This window comes from Aptenodytes forsteri, unplaced genomic scaffold (genome assembly GCF_000699145.1).
Source record: "Aptenodytes forsteri isolate BGI_AS27 unplaced genomic scaffold, ASM69914v1 Scaffold289, whole genome shotgun sequence".
Taxonomy (NCBI): Eukaryota; Metazoa; Chordata; class Aves; order Sphenisciformes; family Spheniscidae; genus Aptenodytes; species Aptenodytes forsteri.
Window position 1 is genome coordinate 250,936 of NW_008795025.1, and position 20,920 is coordinate 271,855.

The 20,920-nt window shown below is 37.9% G+C and overlaps 1 protein-coding gene across 1 annotated transcript in view; it reads right to left on the minus strand.

The window, feature by feature from the left end:
• HMCN1 (hemicentin 1) overlaps positions 1-20,920 on the minus strand; it is a 209,654-nt gene that overhangs the window by 106,853 nt on the left and 81,881 nt on the right. Inside the window, exons 13-24 of the mRNA XM_009275892.2 lie at positions 16,006-16,147; positions 15,453-15,580; positions 14,616-14,729; positions 13,546-13,704; positions 12,615-12,809; positions 11,578-11,676; positions 9,968-10,095; positions 7,819-7,963; positions 6,152-6,264; positions 4,546-4,705; positions 3,537-3,711; positions 978-1,105 (exon numbers count right to left, since the gene is read on the minus strand). Coding sequence (XP_009274167.1) covers positions 978-1,105; positions 3,537-3,711; positions 4,546-4,705; positions 6,152-6,264; positions 7,819-7,963; positions 9,968-10,095; positions 11,578-11,676; positions 12,615-12,809; positions 13,546-13,704; positions 14,616-14,729; positions 15,453-15,580; positions 16,006-16,147 — 1,686 coding nt within the window. The remainder of the gene's footprint in view (positions 1-977; positions 1,106-3,536; positions 3,712-4,545; positions 4,706-6,151; positions 6,265-7,818; positions 7,964-9,967; positions 10,096-11,577; positions 11,677-12,614; positions 12,810-13,545; positions 13,705-14,615; positions 14,730-15,452; positions 15,581-16,005; positions 16,148-20,920) is intronic.

Consider the following 20,920-nt stretch of genomic DNA (forward strand, 5'->3'; position numbering starts at 1 on the left):
ATTCGGAGTGATGGCATTTGTCTTCCCCCAAGTAACTGTTACACATGATGGAGCCCTGCTTTCCTGGAGATGGCTGAACACCTGCCTGCCGATGGGAAGCAGTGAATGAATCCCTTGTTTTGCTTTGCTTTCGTGCATGGCTTCTGCTTTACCTATTAAACTGTCTTTATCTCAACCCATGAGTTTTCTCACTTGTACTCTTCTGATTCTCTCCCCCATCCCACTGTGGGGGGAGTGAGCGAGTGGGTGTGTGCTGCTTAGTTGCCAGCTGGGGTTAAACCACAACACACCTTCAGGGAGTGGGAGGAAGGTGGGCACAAACACAGGGTGCTGGTTTGAACAGAGAAAGTACAGTAAGATGGGTTAAGGTATTATTTTGCAAAGGTGGGTACAGCAGAATGTATATGCATATAGCTGTGCACCAAGACAGGAGCAGCTGCCTATCCACAGGTGGCACAGTTGCACACTGGTTTCACTACCACCTGAGCAGGTGTGCAAGAAAACTTTGACATTCGCTACCAAAAGAGTTTGGATATATAATTCCCATCAAGTTGGTGGGAACTTGACACCTGTAAGCCTCAGCCAACTTTGGTATTCTCAGCCACTGTTTGCAAACTTACTGCTGAGAAACCTCTCACACTAAGAACATCCAAGTGCATTAGAACAAGTTTTCAGTTCTTAAAATCCCTCTGGCTGACTTAAGAGTCAAATGTCATCGTGCTATAATTCTTCCACGAGTCTAAGGAACATTAAAGGAAGGGGTGGGTGTGTGTATATATGTATACATATGCGTGTGTATACAATATTTCCCTTCCACATAATCAATAACAAAAACCTGCATATGAAGCTAATATGACCTGAAAGAATATAGGTCATTAGTATTTAATGCACATAAGGAAAAACGTCTGAAAAGCTCTGCATGATGCTAAATTCCATGTGGAAACTTGCAGATGATTATCCTTTAAGTTAAAACTTACCATGTACACTTAGATTCACTGACTGAGTCACATTCCCAGCAATATTTGTGGCTACACAGATATACATTCCACTGTCTGAAACTTGTGTCTCACTGATCTTCATTGACCCTGAGGGTAGGAAAGTGTGTCTGGAAAAATAAGAAGCAGGTTCAATACATGTTTATACAGTGTAAGGTGAATGACCGCTACTTACGCATTGCTAATGATTGCTACGAGCTAAAATAACACCATTCTACAGGGCACACTGAGCTATGTCATATTAATGAACTATGACTTACACTTACTCATTTTTTCTAACCCTTTACTGAGCCACTACATTCAGAATACACAGCAAATAACTAAAATATAAGAGCCAAATTAAAAAATTTGGTTCTAGCTACTTACAGGACATATTAAAATCTGTCTTGTTTCTAGAAATTAAAAAAAACCCAAACCCAACCAAAAATCAACAGGTAGAGAAATGGAACTCTTCAACCTCCTGTCAAAAATTTTTGCTCAGCCCAGGTCAGCAGGGTCAGAAAGTTAAACAACTTTTGATACTACTTCATACTGGCAAAAAAAAGATGTTACGTTGATTCAAGATGGAAGAGGGGATTTTGAAGAGTATTCTGATTCAAAACTGCCCATTCTGGTGTTTATAGAAATTTTCATTATTCATCAGTAAATAGTTAACTACATAACATTAATTTTTACTACAGTTCTGGTCACAGGGCTGTAAGATTACTAGATACCTTGGCCAGCTAAGCCAAAATTTTCTTATGTAGAAGTCAAAAGTAAGAGAGACAGGGAAAATAAATAAGGAGTGAAGAAAAAATGACAGCTAAGAATCAACAAGAAGAAATTCATGTCTAGAATTCAGGGTTATATACAGAATTTAGGCAAAGTTAGTGGGAATTGGTGGTATCATCTGTCTTCCTTTCTCTGGCACTGCATAATTAGGACAATGCTATCATATGGGCATAAATGGTGAATTTTGGGATTGCAATGGCCCGGAGAGATGAATGGAAAGAAAGTTAATTGTATCTCCTCCAGGCCACCCAAATCTATCTAGTATTATGATTCCTCCTCCGCTGCCCGTATCTTTCCAAACCTTTTTTTTTTTTTTTTAAATAACCCCAAAAGATAGATTGCTGGGGCAACTTATCTTCCATTATTTTGTCCACTAATTACTTTTGTTTTCTGATAAAAGTTCCTTCATTTCTGATTTCACTCTTCTTTTGTTTACTGGTCACATTTCTAACATCTTCTTTGGGTGGTCTCAAACAATTTTGTTTGGACTAATTCTTTAACTTTTGCTGACATCTGTAAACAATTTTATGGAATGAGCTGAGCTGGACTTATGCTACTCTGGACAACTTGGATTTCTCCACAACAGCCATGAGCAAGTAGCCTAATTTATCAATGTCTCCTGAGGTAAAATGAGGACAAGTGAGGGACCAAGAATGCGGATTCATTAGTGCATGCAACGTGGTCACAGGACACAGCAGAAAATTCCACACAGATTACTAACAACAAACCAACTCTCTCTGCACAAGCCTCCTTCACCAAATATGCTGGCCCAGCAGCTATTAGTTGCTGGGATTGTTGCAGACTCGCTGGAATGGGTGGCTTTGAGGTGCAGATATGGCCAAAAGGGAAAAGAGCCTTCAGGTCTGTACGATTCCTTACTTCAGCTCAGACACTGGCTGATTCCTTCCACTTGGATCAGTGAGAGACACTAGACAACGGGCACAGCAATCGCTACGGTGTGCATTTGGCCAGCATTACCATTTCCTGGTTTATGAATACAGCTGTAGGCTTCACCCCTTCTGAGGTATCTTGAAGACTAGAAAGCACAAGCATGCCCTGTGACAGTACCTGGCACTTCAACTGGGAACATACAGAGAATAATCACCTACTCGTTTCCTCTCTTACTTTGTACCGTACTAAAATAATAAGGAAAAACTCCAACATTGTGGCCCATGCTGTATACAAGACAGTCCCCAACTCTTCATTTTCTAAGGCTGTCAACTCAAGATTTTTATGAGCAGTTAGCTATGTTTTCACATGTTCAAGAATATCTGGAGAGTTTTTGGATCCAAAACACAGCAAGCAATCAGCCCTTGTAAGCACTCCCAAACATTTATCATCATCTGTATTCTGCTGGCAGCCCAGACTTCATATGAATAACAGACAATGCTCCCCTGAGCATAAATATGAAGTGCTTAAGAAAAGAAAAACAGTTTTTAAGCATTTATAATCAGGCACAGATTATGGGGGTCTCTGGGCACCACCACAGTACAAATATAATAGGATCTGTTTCGTCGTGGCCTCCTGAGACTGTGTATAAACACGCACTGGAATGGAAGCTGTACAATGATGCATGGTCTTAGTATCCTTCGGAAAGAGACATACGTTTGGTTTGCGAAAGAGAGTTTCAAGACCTAGTAAAACAGGGTCCTCATGCAGGACAACTTAATACCTTCTGATTGATCCTGTGGCAATTAGAAATTATATACCCTTCCAAAATCTTGAAAGCTTAGACGCAATTTCACTTTTGTTTTCATCAAACATTGTTACCTTGGAGAGAATGGAGATATGAGCTGCATTTCTTTGGCCCAGGTAATTATGGGGGGTGGCAAGCTCTTTACTTCACATGGAAGTGTGACATCTTCCCCTGCAATTACTGAGATCTCTATGGGTTTATCATATGCATTTCCTTGCTGGTCTCCAGGCCTGGATACTCTAGGTTTCACTATAACATGGAACATGTTAAGAAGCTGCAATGAATATACGTATTTGTACAAATGTAACACCATATAATTTTACTTCAGATTAAACATGTATTTTTTTATCAGGTATATAACATTACAATCCTATTTTTAATGACATGTCTGCAATAGATATAAATCACTGTAATGCTGATGTACAGTGCCTGTACCTCAGACACTGGCTGATGCCTACATGCAATACCACAAATACCAGCAAGACTACATTATCTACCCAAAAAGCTGGATAGCAACAGATATATGTAGTTCATGCATATGCTGAGCTCTGTATTGCATAGGTAGTTTGCAACCAATACCTGAACTATGTTACGCTACAGCACCAATACCTACAAGCCATAAAAGCCTTGCAAAGCAAGCCTACACCTAAACCAAATTTTTATAATATTGGGAGATCGTAGGAAGCTTTGGGACCGATGGGATTAATGGGTCTTCATTCTTCTATCAGCAGGGGCTTCTATTCCTATACAGGTACTTCCTATTCACTTCCATAAAAGAAGAAATTATGATCAGCCCAAGATCCTAGTCCATGAAGTCAAGGTAACAGGTATCAGGAGGTTTTAAGAGAATCAAAACAGCTGAAGGATAGGCCTTCCAGTATCAGCCATTTGTAAAATTGCCTACTATGTGGATCCAGTGATCTAGGACAAAGTCAAAAGCACTAATCAGAGATTAGTTTAAATCCCATTTGCACTGTGGGTATCCTAGTTCACAATCCACCTGAGTGGGTTTTACCATCTAAAGTAGAATGCAATGAGGGGAGAGAGACAATGACACTATGTTTGATTTTAGCTCATACATACCATAGACAGTCAGCTGGACTTTCCGTGTAGCATAACCAGCAGCATTTGTTGCAGTGCACATGTATTCCCCAGTCTCTTCACCGCCTGGTGAAACTACATACAGACTTCCATCAGACCCTGCAGAAAATTTCACACTGCTGGAAAGAATTACTTCTCCTTTCTGTGGAAAGAAGAAGAAAAAAAAAAAAAGAAGTCCACAGTGCCTGGATCTTCTAAAATAAAACAAATTATAATCATTTAATTCAATAAAAGCTAAAGCTTACAGAGATAGAATAAAATTTAATGAAAACATAAAACTATTAAAGGAATATAAAAATATTAGTTCCTGTAGCATCCCCCCTAGCTTACCCCACTGCCGTGATCCATTCATATGAAAACTGCTGTATTTTTAATATAACACTGGGTCAGATTTTTCACTGTGAAATATGCTCCATGCTCTTTAATGAAGTTCTGTAGACCAAAAGATTTGCAGGCAGTCTGACTAAACTGAGCAATATTTTAACTTACATTACAGTACCGCTTCTATTGTTTATGGCTGAGATGGACAAAATATTTTGAATTAACTAAGAAGCCTGGCCCCAAAATTCCATCCATACAAATTAGCTAACTTCAACTAACTTTTCACACTCCTTGAGTGTCACTGTCTAAGCAGTAACAACAGCAAAAACACTTGATACTTTTTTACAGACCCCAATTTTTAAAAAAAATTTTCAAGATTTCAACTGAGTTAATTTGGACATTGATTTCTGATGTCAAAACATCTTGTCAAGGACATGATTGAAAAGTGACAGATGGTTAACCCCAGAATGCCATTATTAGACACACTTTCCTCAGAGAAAAAAGTCATCTTAAAAGCAAGGCTCCAAAACAAAAATGAACTTTCAATCTATGGCAGTTTGCCTAATCTCAAATTATCAATTTACAACAGGAATATGAACAATTTCTAAAGTGTTAAAAACAAAGACACAGCAATAACCAAAGCCCTTCCAAAGAACAGAACATTGATCTATGGCTGGACCATGGCCAGAAAGCACTGCTCTAAGAAACAAAAGCAGATATGAATAAATAGAGATTTCCAGGTCCCTCACGACTGAGGCTTTTGGCCATGTTTCTTGCATATAGTTTTTATGACAACTAAAGGATGTGTTCAATTCATCTTTCACCTTGAACAGCTCAAAGATGAGAAATTACCTTGGACCAGACAATAGATGGCTTAGGAACTCCACTTGCTTTGCATGGTAATGTTACTGGGATTCCTTCAATGGTTAAAAGCAACTCCAAAACAAAAATGAACTTTCAATCTATGGCAGTTTGCCTAATCTCAAATTATCAATTTACAACAGGAATATGAACAATTTCTAAAGTGTTAAAAACAAAGACACAGCAATAACCAAAGCCCTTCCAAAGAACAGAACATTGATCTATGGCTGGACCATGGCCAGAAAGCACTGCTCTAAGAAACAAAAGCAGATATGAATAAATAGAGATTTCCAGGTCCCTCACGACTGAGGCTTTTGGCCATGTTTCTTGCATATAGTTTTTATGACAACTAAAGGATGTGTTCAATTCATCTTTCACCTTGAACAGCTCAAAGATGAGAAATTACCTTGGACCAGACAATAGATGGCTTAGGAACTCCACTTGCTTTGCATGGTAATGTTACTGGGATTCCTTCAATGGTGCTAAATATCTGCTGTCCGTGCTGAATAACAGGCAGAACTAGAAATAAATGCAAATATTAAACACATGTAGAAGACAGATTTCAAACAATAGCACAACTCTTACAATAAAATCCTTATATTCAATTACCACTTCATGCACACAGCAGAGTTTGGGAATTTTCAGCCTCTTCTCTGAACCCTAACATTGACAATGACCAGCCACTTTCTCCTCCACTTTCCAATCTTTCATGACAGAATAAATACCTGTTCATAACAAAGCATGTCAGCCATAGGTTGATCATTGGATTAAGTACATATAGTTTTAAACTAACTGTAGGTATTTCACATAGCTGATTGCAATCATTTCAGAAAGTCTTTGTCATAATATCTTCTGACAACATTTTAGGCCAGGCTTCCCGAAATGATACTGTACATGATTCAACCTATATAGCACCTTTCGTGAGAATGGGTTCAGCATTTTTGGTGCTGAATCAATTTCCATCGATGGACAACATTTTGAACAGAGCAGATATGAGAGTGAAGAACTGATCACACTCCAAGCTTATTTAATATTTGTTATAAATGCTACAAAGTTGTGCTAACTGCAGTGATGGTTTCTGCAGGAACTGACTGTTAGATGAACTTGAATAAAAATACCAGACCACTTCACAAAACCAGTAACAAGAGATAACAAGAACCCCAGTTCCCCTACTTAACTGAGCTGGTTTTGAATTAACAACAGAAAAAAGAAGATCAGATTTAAGGCTATAATACCAAAAACTAGATCCTTCTAAAAACATACAAATATATTCCTTTCTGTTCTCAAGCTCTGAAATATTCCAAAAACTAATGTTGACATGGAAGACCTTATCAGACACTGAGTACTTGCTGGTATTAAAAAAATAATAGCTATTCTTAACATAAAAGGATGTTCCAACACCTTCAATGAAGCTTAAAATAAATCTCCTATGATTAACTTAACACGTGAGAAAATTTCAGGCTGTAAACCATGAAGTGCTTGTGACCCCATGCAGCATTAATACAAGTATCTTCAGCTGAAGTACAGATGGGTTACCACAATGCTAACACTTTGACTTGCTGTCAGTGTAATTTTTGGTATGTTTTAATTAAAGAAAAAAAAAGGCGGGGAGGGGGGAACCCAACAAAAAAACAAACACATTTTGCCAAACTCATAATTTATTTTAATTCTAATTCTCCCATGAGTTGTGCTTCCTTATATCAGTTATGAAACCCCCAGACAGCACTTTTCATGGTTTTCCAGTAACCTTCCACTTGCATCTGTTTTGTTGATAAAGCTTGAGATGAAGACTGCACAGCCCAACCTCTGTAGATGTTTAAAAATGAGGATCTTTTACGATCACAAAATGGCGTTATTTTTGTTTTATTTTAAAAATAGTCTCAATCACTCAGTTCCCTGTGCAGTGGATCCAATTTCGCACCATCATACTTTACAAAGTAACATCATTACAAAAGAGGAAATTTAAGAAATTAGTATAACTGTAACAAAAAAGCTCTGGTGAGAGGTCCTGTTAGTAAGAAATGCACTTTCATCTTCCATTCAGCACAAAAGCAGTAAGACAGTGTTCCTTACCATACACGTTAACAGTAGTAGTTTTGTTGCTTGTCCCAGCGACATTACTTGCCATGCAGGTATAATCGCCGCCATCCTGCAGCCGAACTCTTTCAAGGTGCAGGCTTCCATCACTGCGAACGTTCATGTAGGGATTGGGAACCAGCTGCCAAAAGAGTGATGTAATGTTTTACTGAAGAAAATACTTGTTGATAATACTTGCTTTGAGATGCAGCGTGGCTTTACTTGACTATTTCACATTCTCAAAAATTATATGTTCCTGGAGAATTTTACTAGAGCTTTTCCTACCTTCCATCTTTTGTAAAAAGCTGATTTAAATAAGAATTTTGGTAGCACCTCATATTTACTGCTGGAGTGAGATTAAGATCTGCAACAGCAACTCTGCTCTGCCACAGCACATATAGAACTGCCACTCACTGAAGCAAAACCAAACTTAGCTGAATTATTTTACTGTATTTTTTATTGGTTATTCCAGTAACCCAATTTGATCATAGATCAGCTCTTGAAGAGTGCAATGACTTGTTCTTCCACAAACAGATCTTTTTTTTTTTTTTACAGTTATCAAAACCTTCTAACTTGCCATATCCATCAAGTAGAAGATATCAGCTCTGAAGCATACCATTGTGAAAAATAAGAAAAATTACAAATTTCACAGAAGAAGAGTATTTTTTTAAGTTATATACCCTATAACAACAACAAAAATCAGTGAGCTCAGCAACATAGACTTGCCTTACAGAAAGGTTATTAGGATGCAAAATTGTTCCAGTCATGCCATGCTTAGAAAAAGCTGCATTCTTCTCCAAATAGAACTTACTCCAACACTTCCCTTGGAGTATAGCTTTTGCTGCAAGCTTACAATTACAGGAAACTAGCACTACTACACAGCGGAATTAGCAACTCAACAAATCCTGCCAGCATTTCTCACAGAAGTTACAGCCTGTGCTACTTGCACTTACACAGTCTAAAGAAAAAGTCCAATGATTCCCAGTGATTCAAAAATTCAGCAGAAAACTCTAGCAAGCGAAGGGTCAAGTAGTGCCAGGGTTCTGCTTGGTGACAATAAATAAAAAAATTTGCTATCATTTTTTAATTACAGCTGTGGAGAAAGGGCTTTAGGGAAAAATTAGCAAGCAAGATAAAAAGCAGGGCTTCACAGGGATGTTAAAGTCAGTACTTTGGCTACTACTAAAGAAATGAAACTTCACTCAGACAACTAACCTAGGCGCGGTGCCTACACCACCTTTCTGTCTGCAGAAGTTATAAATTGGCAATGCTATGCTCTCCAGTGGGAAAGAAAACATACATGCTTTCATGCTCTGAGCAGTGCGCCACTATGAAAGGAGTATAAGGTACAGGGATGCTGACATTTATCTCATCCCATCAGCAACATTAAAAGTCATGATATTAAAAAACCCCTAAATCTACAGAAATTTTCTGGTATCTTTGTTTTTAAAAAATAGGGAAAAAGAAATGCTTTTCAGTTACCAGGGTTTAAATTCCAGCACTTTTGTCATTCTGGTGGGATATTCCACTAGCATTCCTATATTCAGAGCTTAAGGCTGAAATTCAGGAGCTAAAGAGAATGCATAAAACTGCTTTGAAAGTAAGTAAAGTAGAAGATAAAAGGACAATTCACAAATACTTTGGTTCCAAGTTCTTTTCTAGGCCTTCACATCCCTCACTACCATCTCCTATTCCCTGATCTCCCTTTCAGAGTTAGAAATTTCCTAGTGTGGGCAGTGATCAGAGTGAGGCATAACTGTCAGGATGCCACGCTTCACTTCCACTTTCATACTTTGAACAGTAATAAACTATTGCTTCTCAGGGGAATGGCTGTACTCCGAATGACAGTGCCTGCAGAAACTCAGAAGCAGCTACTGCCTTACAGATACCGCCAACTGGCTTCTCCTGAGGAGGCAGCAGCTCCTGCTGTGGTGGTTGCCTGCTGTAATTCACCTCAGTGACACTGGATCCTTGTTTCCAGTGAGCCAGTTCAATCTCGTGAAGCATCTTTATTTGTAAGCATAAAATCTATCAGTATATTTGTACATCAACTTTTGTAAATTAAACCAAGTTGCTATCGTGGCTTCAAATGTCAGTTGTAGATTTTCTCTGCCAATAAATCTTACAGGAAACAAAACAGTCTTACCACCATACTGTTTTTAATCCACCTCCGGTCTGGAATAGGGTTTCCAGCAAGCAGTACACATGGCAAAGTGAGCTGCTGCCCCTCAATTACATTGGCTGTGGCTGGACTTACTCCAATCAGAGGTGTAACTTGAACAAAAGAAAGAATTAGAAGAAATTATTAGGAATTTTTATATACTCACGTGAAGTATTACATTTCAATTTTTATTATTAGTCCTGTCACTAATGCTACTTGCAGCAGCTTCAGACAAAGGTCTCCTTGTGCAAGGTACTATACAAATACAGAGCAAGAAACATTTCCTACAATGAAAACGATATGATTTAAATAGAAAGGAAAAAAAAATATAGCCATCAACAAACAGCATGAAAGTTCCAACATACTTAATTTTATGACAAAAAATACCAGATGGGGTTCTGGTATCTGAAATGTCAACGATGCAGGCAGGAAAAAAAAGAAAAAAGAAACAAAAGAAGGTGTGGGGTAGCACAGGAGTGAAAAGGAAGCTGGAGGAATACATGTACAATGATCCTAAGACTGAGAAATGGAAGCAAATGGAAAACATTGTCCAGCTGAAATTGGATCCAATCCAGCACTTCCCTGAAAACTCATGTTCCCCTAGATACCAAGCTGATATAGTTTTTCCTTACTTGGGCAAAATACCAAAGAACAAAAGTAGCAGGTTTGATGAGGACAAAAAATAAGTGGTAATTTCCTTTGGGCATAAAATTTTAAGGGATTAGAATAAAGGTCAACAGCCCAGCAGAAAATTCTGCATGCTCTGTAAAGAGCCAACAGAAAGCACTCCTGTGCACATGCTTTGTAAGTAAATTCTAAATAATGGGGTTTAAATAACACTTTTAAATAGACAACATGTTTTTACCTATCAAATACTACTAGCTTTACAGATTCCCACCACATGTTTTAAGTTAACAAATGCTTTCTTTGATGGCAGATGGACTCCATTCTTATCCTCCCACAAATGCATACATTCCATAGCACTGTTGTTCCTTTTATTGCCAATTGTCCAACTGAGATAATAAACAACTCCTTAACAGCACAGCTATTGTCAAAGCTAGACATTTACTGCCTACTTGGATCACTAAGATTCCTTCCCAGTTATGTCAACACACTGACCTAAGCAAGTTCATTGCTGCCTTTTTTATTTTTTTTAAGATTAATTAAATGGCAGAAACCCCATCATTAGCATTCATCATTATGGTGATATTTCAGTCCTTAATAAATTTTCTTAAGAATAAGAAACAGAAGACAGGATAAATTACTTTAAGGTCCGTGTTACAAAGTGTAGATGGAACCAATTCAAATTAATGTAGCCAGTGAAAAGGTAATGTTCTAACATGCTAAATTCACTGAAATAAGTTATAATATTCCATGCAAATGTCTTCTGATTCAGTTTGTGTGGATGACTACATATGTGTAAATGTAGCTATAGATAAAAGCATATAGATACATCACCATGTATGTACATAACCTACAGACACCCTGTTTGTTGTACAAACACCACCAACTATCGCCTCCTCCAGTATATTCCAGGTATTAAAATGCTGCCAATCTTTCCTTTCACTGTCGTCACTGACATTAACTAGTCTTACCCAGTCCAGTTACTGTGATCGTAGCCGGCTGTGACTGAATCCTTCCAAACTGGTTCTCAGCTTCACAGATATAAGTTCCTTCATCATTGACCCACAAACCTAGAGCGGGGGGGCAGGAAAGAGATCAGACCGCAACATCTGAAGTGATATTGAAAAGTTTGCAATACATGGATACCCTATGCTTTTATCTTTCAGTTTCAAATATTCATTTTTAGCCAGATCATCCCTTTATCTGTCACCAAGTACAGAAGCGATGACTATATGAGCACCTGAGTAAAAAAAAGCATTATATACATATATATTACACTTTTCATCACTTTATATATTGCATATACTTTAATACAGTATACACTAAGGTGCATAAATAATATATGGCAGTACACTACATATCCACACATACATATGCTATCATGTAGTGCGTTTACTGTGGAATGCTGCTTACTACATACAGCAATGTGTGTCTGTATGTGAACAGACACCCACATAGTAGTACATAAGACACGAGTTACTACACTGTACGTACAGTAGAAAGGAATTACTTCACCCAACCTGATTATGTCTAGAAAGGAATAAAAGAGCTAATTAAGAAAACAGAATAACATCACTTAGTGTACAGGTGACCAAAATGCTCCAAGTAACTGAAATCGTAAAGCCACTTGCAGAATTTCTAGTTATTACCAAAGTTAGAACTTGCCTAAAACAATGAGTTTAGAAACACTTCTCTCAAAAAAACCTCCAAAAGATGAAAATCCATGGCTCCTCAGTATCAACAAAGAACGTAACCCATATTTATTTAAAAAAAGCTGTAATAATTTCTATGAAGAAGAGTGAAGCCAATGACCAAACACAACTGAATTCACAAACTCATGGGAAAATGAACTGCATGTCAAATACAATGAAGTCAGTATCAGAAACACAATCTCTGATAAAAATCCAGTCTTTTTACAAAGTTAACAATTTTATAAATTAGTATAGTATCCATTGCATATGTCTCATTTCCTTCTGGAATCTTTTTTAAAAAAGTTCAGTCTACCTACTATTAATAGATAGAGCTCCTGTTCTGAGTTGACTGATGGAACTAACTGCAAATGGTCTTGAGAAAAGGGAAGCACCATTTAGCCGCCTCCATTTAACCTTTGGTTCTGGGTAACCCTGAACATAGCATGGCAGCGTGATGTTTGAGCCAATATCCGCAGATTCATCACTGGGTTCCTGCGTGAAAACTGGAGGAGCTGGGGAAAAAACAAAACAAAACAAAGAGTACACAGAAAGTGAATTGGGGTTGCAACATGACATTAGTATTCTGCTTATACTATTGACAACCTAAATTTATGTCCCATTATGCACAATTATTCTCCTAACAACAGATTCCCAACTCTAGAAACACCTTACAAAAGCAGCCTTGCATGCTCTGTACTTACAAAGGGGAGCTCAGAAATGGGCTACACATGTCAAAAAAAAAATGAAGATACAGCCACGCCCATCAGATGAACGTGCAGACTCAAATGTTAGCATTGTTAAGTTCCTCATCTCCTTCAAACAGCATTGCTCATTGCTTCAGAAAGTGTATGTGCCTGACAGGAACATGCATTTAAAAAGATGTGATGTGTCAGGCCACAAGCAGTTTGGAATAATTAGGAAAAGAGGAGAGGAAGTGCTAAGTTACAATAACCTTACATATATTCTCTACTTGAGAACTATGTTAGGTTGAGGTTTGAACAGTTTCCTCCTCTTCTGCCTTCCTCCTCATAACTTTTATGCTTTTCAAAAGAAGTAAGAGCGAAGGGAGGTTGGAGTCCAAACAGGACAAGGAAACTGCTTAGTGAACACCACCAAAAAGGTGTTCCCAGCACACACACACAAACTTACATGTATTTGTGAGAAAGGTTCAGATAACCAAGGCACCATTGACCAGATACATAAACACTGAAATTAGAGTGTTTACTGTCCAGATTGCAAGCTACTTACAGCCAACATCTAGAGTTATCTTTCCAGAAGCTCTCCCTGCATCATTGGTAGCCACACAGGTATAGTCACCAGCATCCAGATCTTGTGTTTCCTGGATCTTCAAAAGACCCCGATGAGTATCAATAATGAGAAATGCTGATGCCCTCAACTCTAAGTCACCTAAGTCCAGACAGAAAAAAAAGTAACAAATATAATGGTATTTATCAAAATTATTCCAACAAAACAGTGTCTAAGTTTGAGATTAGTTCACAACATGCCTGTATTCATTTAGCAGATGAGTACTCTGACTTCTACTCAACTGAGTCGAAAAATCCATTACTACCTTAGATACAATCCCTTTTTATTTATTTGTTTCACAAAGGGAACACAAACCCAAGTAGCTTTGGACAGAAATCAGCATTAGGACAGTGTGCCAGGCTGTATTTCTCCTTCCCAAGTTAGACTACATGTGACGGCCACTTGTCTGCCAGCTCTGTACCAAGTTGGGAACTCCGCAAATACAAAATACTGATGTGTAACAGTCAGAATTGGCCCACGTGTATGCTTCGGGATGAGTATCAAAGCCTGCTTTAAAATACAAGCCCACCATTAACGGCAGTGAGTTGAGAAGTAGCTTCCTTTGAGGGAAGGTTATCTGCAAACAGACCAGAATGGGGTTTGTGCTTCCTTCCCTCCAGCCACTGTCATAGATGAAAGATTGGACTGGATAAGCTATCTGTTGGCAATATCTACCAAACAAGATTACTGGTTTTCCAGAAAATCAGCGGGCAGGTGGCTTCTACAACCACACACAGGTGCCAACTGCTTTTTCTGAGAATAAACATTGAGTCTTGAGACATGGAATTCTCTAACTCCCATTTAACTCTGTGAAAACTCCTGCAGTTGTGATACCCAATATCCTGCCTCACTACTTAAGAAACTGTAGCAGATAACTCAGATTCAGAAGAAGGAACAAATAAAATTCCCTAGGCATTGCAAAGGAATTTGAGCTTTTGAGAAAATGAAGTCACTTCAGGTTCACTGTTCTAAATATTACTGCTAAAGTAAACAAACCAAAGTAGTAAGTGCACCTTTAAACCATTTAACTTGGGGATGTGGGATTCCAGTTGTTTTACACTCCATAATAGTTGTGTCTCCAAGAGCAACCAGAATTTCACTTTGAATTATGGTCAATGTTGGGCCCTCTGAAAAGAAACAATATAGAAAAAATGAGTTCCTCATCCAAAGCATATACCATTTTTAAGACATAAACCATGAAACACTCTAATTTTATCTTGTTATATGGAACAATATTTGCATTAAAAGTCAGAAAGCCTTAAAAATCATGTAAGGTGACAAACATTGGGAAATGGAAAAAGTAGATTCTGGAATGCCCAGAGCACCTGGACCATATGTAGAATATACGAGAATTTAAGGAAAGAATTGGAAGAATTTGATCATGTAGGAAGTAAAAAGATTCATTCTCTCTCCCGCTCCAGCCAGATATTGGTCATCAAGAATTTTAGTAGTCTGCTATTAATATAATAATGTAGTGTTTACAGTACACAATTTGGACTAGGACTCCACAGTGCTAAGCCCACTACAGGAATTTACAGACACATGATTCCTTCTCCAAAGACCTACTCATGTTTGCAAACCCACCCCACTTTAATACCCAATTTTAGGGTTTTCTTTTTTTCTTAAAAACAGTGTAAAAAGAAACATTATGCCCCAAGTATCACCTAACAATGCTACTAAGATCTGAACAGAAAACAAAAGGGACATTTGTGAGCTGTTCAACATCTTTTCTGAGTTTTTTTAAATTTCTACCAGCATGTTCTGCATGGTTCTACTAATTTTAACAGTTCCTCCCTGATGATGTATGAGTTTGCTTTTTTAAATTTCACTACATTGTTTCTTTTACTTACCGATGTATGTAAGGGTAGATGTCTGTTTCTCTGTCCCAGCTGAGTTACTTGCCAAGCAACCATAAATTCCTGCATCTTTTGGATTTGCCTTTCTTATGATTAAGGTGCCTTCTGGGGTCAATCTATACCTGGGAACACACAGGCGACCAAGCAAAATGATTAATTAAACAAGAGAGAGTAACGGTTACATCCACACTCCAAGCAGCAACAGCAACAGCATGACCAGATGGTTTATAAACAAGTATTGCTGTTTTTTTCTCATGATAAGCAACAATATTAGTATTATTACATCTATCAGAGAATATCAATGCATTTTGTGAAAAGCATTTAAATTAATCTTGTAAAAAGCCTTCTAAAGAAGAGAACTAAAGTATTTCTATTTTAGACACGAGGAAATTGAAATTAAAGAGTTATAAAAGTGAAGGTTGAGGTACTATTTCCAAAACTGACAGACTCCTGTGGAAGAAATAGTCAGAATATTTTGGCATTCTTCAAAACTTCTCTCTCACATAGGAAAAAAATAAAAATAAATAGAGAAAGCTATAATCCCTACCTGCTTGAACCAATAATAAACATATCATTGTGTGTCCATACTACTGTTGGCTTTGGATAACCTGTTGCAGAACACCTGATAGACACTTCAGAGCCTTCTGTAAAAGTCTGATTCTTAGGTGAAATGACAACCCTAGGTGGTTCTAGTAAAAGAAATTAAAAACAGCAATTAAAGAGATCCACTTAGAAAACACTTACAGATTATAATAATCACATTATTTCCATTTTCAAACAGCTGTACAGTGAGAAAACAATCCTAATAAAGGTCACATGAATGCTTCCCTATAACTGCTTTAATTTAACACAGATAACGACCATCAGACAAACATGAATTGCATTGTAAGGTCAGTGACTGCACTAAAATATAATCAGTCTGGTGATAACACATTCTTTAAAGTCTCTTTTACTTATAACATTATTCAAGGAGTTTCTAGTTCTTGAATTAGCTATCATTTCTCAAGAGCCCACTCGTTTCCTCACTTCCTCTAGCAGTCTACCAATTCCTCAGCATAAAACACGCAGGCCTTTATAAAAGTTGGTAAGTCAGGATTCAGGGTGCAGAGACCAAATTAATTCACATGCCTACACAGTTTGCTTTGTTCCAAGATGCAGAATTTGGAGCTCCCAAATGCGGGCACCAATTCTAACAAAAAGCTGCCAGAACCAAGCAAAGTTTACCAACATGATCCAACAAGGTCACACAGCCAGGCTGAAATAAGAGTAAGTAGTGCCATGCCATCATTTTGAATAGAAACTATGAGACCATTAGTGGTTTCACATGGATTCAATTTGAACACGGTAATTATGTAATAATTAACTTAGAATTTTTAATGCACGCTTAAAACTGAAAGTAGCAACAGAGACAATTTTGGCATATTTGAGTCAAATTTGTGCAGACTCCTGAAAATGAAAGCCAATGAGCACAACCCTCTGGCAGGCCAACAGTAAGAATATAACCTGAACAATGAAAATAAAAGTCATGATGAATGTGCACACACATAGACAGAAATTAACAGCAAAATCATGTTAAAGACAGTTGAATCTGCAGTGTTAACAATGCCAATGGATGTTATGGATTTCAGCTGCATATTCATCAGAAAAGTGGTCGGTGAACTTCATAGAATTCATTCACGTACATCCTTAGACAGATTTCCTCAGTAAAAAAGACCACCAAAACAATTCACTGTGGCAACTGACATTTTCTTCTATGGTACATACAATTTTGTCTTACTTATAGCGGCAAGAAAAAGATCCACACCACTTAATGGATGAAAAAGTAGCAACTTATAGTACTAACTGCTGCTACTTCATCTTAGTTATGGCACAAAACTGGCTACTATTAGATCAGTAGTATCAATCTTCATCTTAGGAGCTTTGCCTTTTGCTAATCACACACTGTATTATCATGTATTCCTCTACAGCTGATCTTTTTACTAGCAACCATAGAATGAAAAGCCTAAGCCTAACTCTCCCTTTTGGGAGAGTAAAAGACGCTAAATACATATAACACAGAGGTACCTTGAATCTAGGGCTGCTCTGCAAAGCTCTTTTTTTATTAGCTTCAGTGGGAATTACACCATCCTATAGACTCAGGTGACATTTGACAAGTTTTCATGGCTGCTAAGGAAAAATGTGTCTAAGAGCCAGTACACACAGCCTATTTATGTGTGGCATAATCCATCAAGAACAAGATGAAGGTGTGATGCTATGCAACTTCCAGGTGAACAGCATAAATCTTTCTAGTTCAGTCTGTCATAATGCAAACAGAAACAATTCAGAGTGCTACTACAAATGCCTTTCTGGAAGAACTAATACCATGCCCTTTTCATTATCATTGTGGGGAGAAAGATTATTTTCTAAGTTCTGTGTTGTAATACCATTTGCTTAAAAGCTGCTAACTAAAAACCACAGTATTTCTGGCCTGGAAGAAGAATCTCCCTGCAGAAGATTGTGCTGCTTCTAGGACAGAAGCGAGGCAGGTTCTGCCTCCTTGCAGGGCAAAAACACTGTGGGGATTAGTGACTGATAGAAAACCTGAGATAATGAGAAATTAAATGGTTTTCAAATGCTCAAACATCAAATTAAGAGCACAGATAAGAACAGCAGGAGATCTCTTCACCTTTTACATGGAACGTTTTATCAAGAGTAGCATAGGTTTGGGAAATACAGGCTGGCAAGTCTATAGATATTATCAATCAAGTCACACTCTGCTGACTTTAGCAAGGCGTCTGTGCCTCTGCAGGTCCAACTTCACTTGATAATACAGACTAATTACATCCCATTACAGCTGCAAGGCAGAGGAGTACATAATAGTACATATGGATCTGTCCCATGAGTATCAGACATCTTACTGTCTGCCACAATCACAGTTACTATAGAATGATTTATCCCGTAAGACATCTTACTGAATAGGAGACCAAGGTTCCCAAGGAAAATGTAAGTAATTTTGAAATATAATTGGTAGTGACATCAGCATGCAAGTCATGGACATAATTCTGATTTAACTTTTTTAGTATACTTTTATTTAAAATATTTGCACTATGTTTTGTGTTTGAGTTTCATGAATAATTCACGTATGTTAGTGTTTCAGGCAAACTTATCTGCACGCCCCTATTAAGCACATAAACCCCCCTCTTTCAAAGAGAAATGTAATTGCTGTTTTGAGGAAGGCTTTTTGATGCAGTATGGCATCTGGTGCTCAGGGGGTAGAACTATTATTGCCAGGACTCAATGACTCTGTTTTCAGTCATTAACTAGACATGTGAGCTTGTGAAGGATTCCGAGATCTGTAAGTAAAAGTGTACACAAAAACCACACAGCTATACTGCCAAAGACAAGGAATAAATTAAATAATAAGCAACAACTAATTTGCATACAGTTGCAAAACTGTAAACACAGATGCATATAAGGCCTTATCATTTCCTTTCTTAAATTTATGTCCATTAACCTTCCCCAAGTTCCTTAGTTTTTCACTTGTAGAGTAGATTTAATAAAAAGCTGCAGGGTCCTGAAAAGTCCCTCCCGTGTTTCGTAACAGCTCTGAAATCTCTGAGCTCGCAGAGGAAAGGCACCAGAGGAAGGCAGGGCCACAGTTCCAGAAGGACTAGGATTAAATCCAGATACAAGGGGGCAGGGAGAGGCAAGAAATGGATGCAAGTTACAGAACTGTCCTCAACTGATTCATGATGTGCACAGCTTTCTCAGCCATTTTTACTTTGTTTTAAATCCTTCCAAGAGACATTGGGAGATATTGTGCATGCTCTGGTCTTCAGGAAGGTCTCCTCTCATGTTGATATGGGAAAACTGTTCGTCTCAGATGGCAATTACACATTGTGCTTTGGCAACATACCATTGCCCATGCAGTAATTTTCACACAACAATATTATCAGGTGAGCAGAAGAAATATTTGTATTTAACATATAATCAATGAAATTAATTGAAAAACGTCAATATACACGGCTGTAATTCTAGCTAGTAGCTTGAGTATCAGTGAGGCCACGTTTGCCACTAATTAACCATCTCTTTTTCTTGCTCAAAGGCCAGCAACCACGCAGGCATGCAGAATGGGCTTTCTTGTATGACAGGTCAATTCGATTTCTTTTGCTTTGTTCTTTGTATCATAGGGGAGAAGATTTGCACATGGGCAGGAGAAGCAGTGCCAATCCCATTCAAGGCTGTAGAGTAAAACCTTTTAAACAACACAGATCATGTGTAAAGCTTCTGAAGAGAAAGGAGGTTGTTGTGAAGATTTCAGGGTCTGAAGCATTCACACTTGTAACCATCGTTGGCCCTAATATTCATTAAAACCATTTGAAGCAGTTAAACTTAGCATGAAAAAGGGACAGCAAATACCAAATTTTTTATTTCATACAACATAAAAAACCCTCTTATCACCCTTTACTAATAAAAAAACAGACTTATTACCAATGTTTTTTCACTACTTTCTGCATGCTTTTTTTCTTTTTTAACAGAAACTTTTCCCCAAAAGCCACCCTGCAGATGGTATTTGACTGAACTTGTAAAGTATCAATATTTTTGTGCCGCACCCTCAAGATTCTTGTCTTTCACACTAAGAGCATTTTTGGAAAACTGAATGATTCAACCTATTCACCTGACAAGCAATGCATTAACAAGGCTAAATAAGAACAACTATTTAAATGTATCTAGATCAAAAAAATACCATGTAAGAATGCAACCTCTGCAGCAGTTTGCACACGCTTGTTGCAAATTTTTACAAGGGTTTCATTTTTGTAAAATTTCACTTCCTCAAGACCTTACAGTAAACATCCAGACCCTCCCACATACACAGAGATACTGGCAGAGAACAGATGGAGCCCCATCCATGTGTCCAGTCTGTTCACAAGCAGTTCTCTGTAGTTGCAACCCATTCTTGTTAGCATCAATTAAAAGGGTCTGAATTGACCTACTTGGGCTTCTAACTACCAAGATACTGCAAGAGCAGATGCTTATCACAAAGCCCTGTTTTTAATAATACAGGAACTATAGTGATGGTGTGAAAAACTAATTCTCTTCAGACTGAAGGCCTGCGTGACCACAGTGATGTCTACGAATTCTTGTATTACTGTGAGTTTTATGGATATGTCTTACTTTTTCCATGTGGAAACATATAAATGGAAGTAAATGGCTTTGATCTCAAACTGTCTAAAAACCGACATTACATTAGTGTCAAGAGTGCATACTGGGAAGGCGCGGGGGGGTGGGAAAAAAATCCAACTCTACTATTATGATACCTATTAACATATGTCAGTAAGTGAGACAGAGACTGGGGTTATGCAGATACTGAAGAATTCCTCCCAGAGCGTAGATTTCCACTTTGATGTCAGATCAGGCGCAGAATTCACATTATATCCTATGTTATGAAATAACACCACCAATACACATGACCTGTCACTACA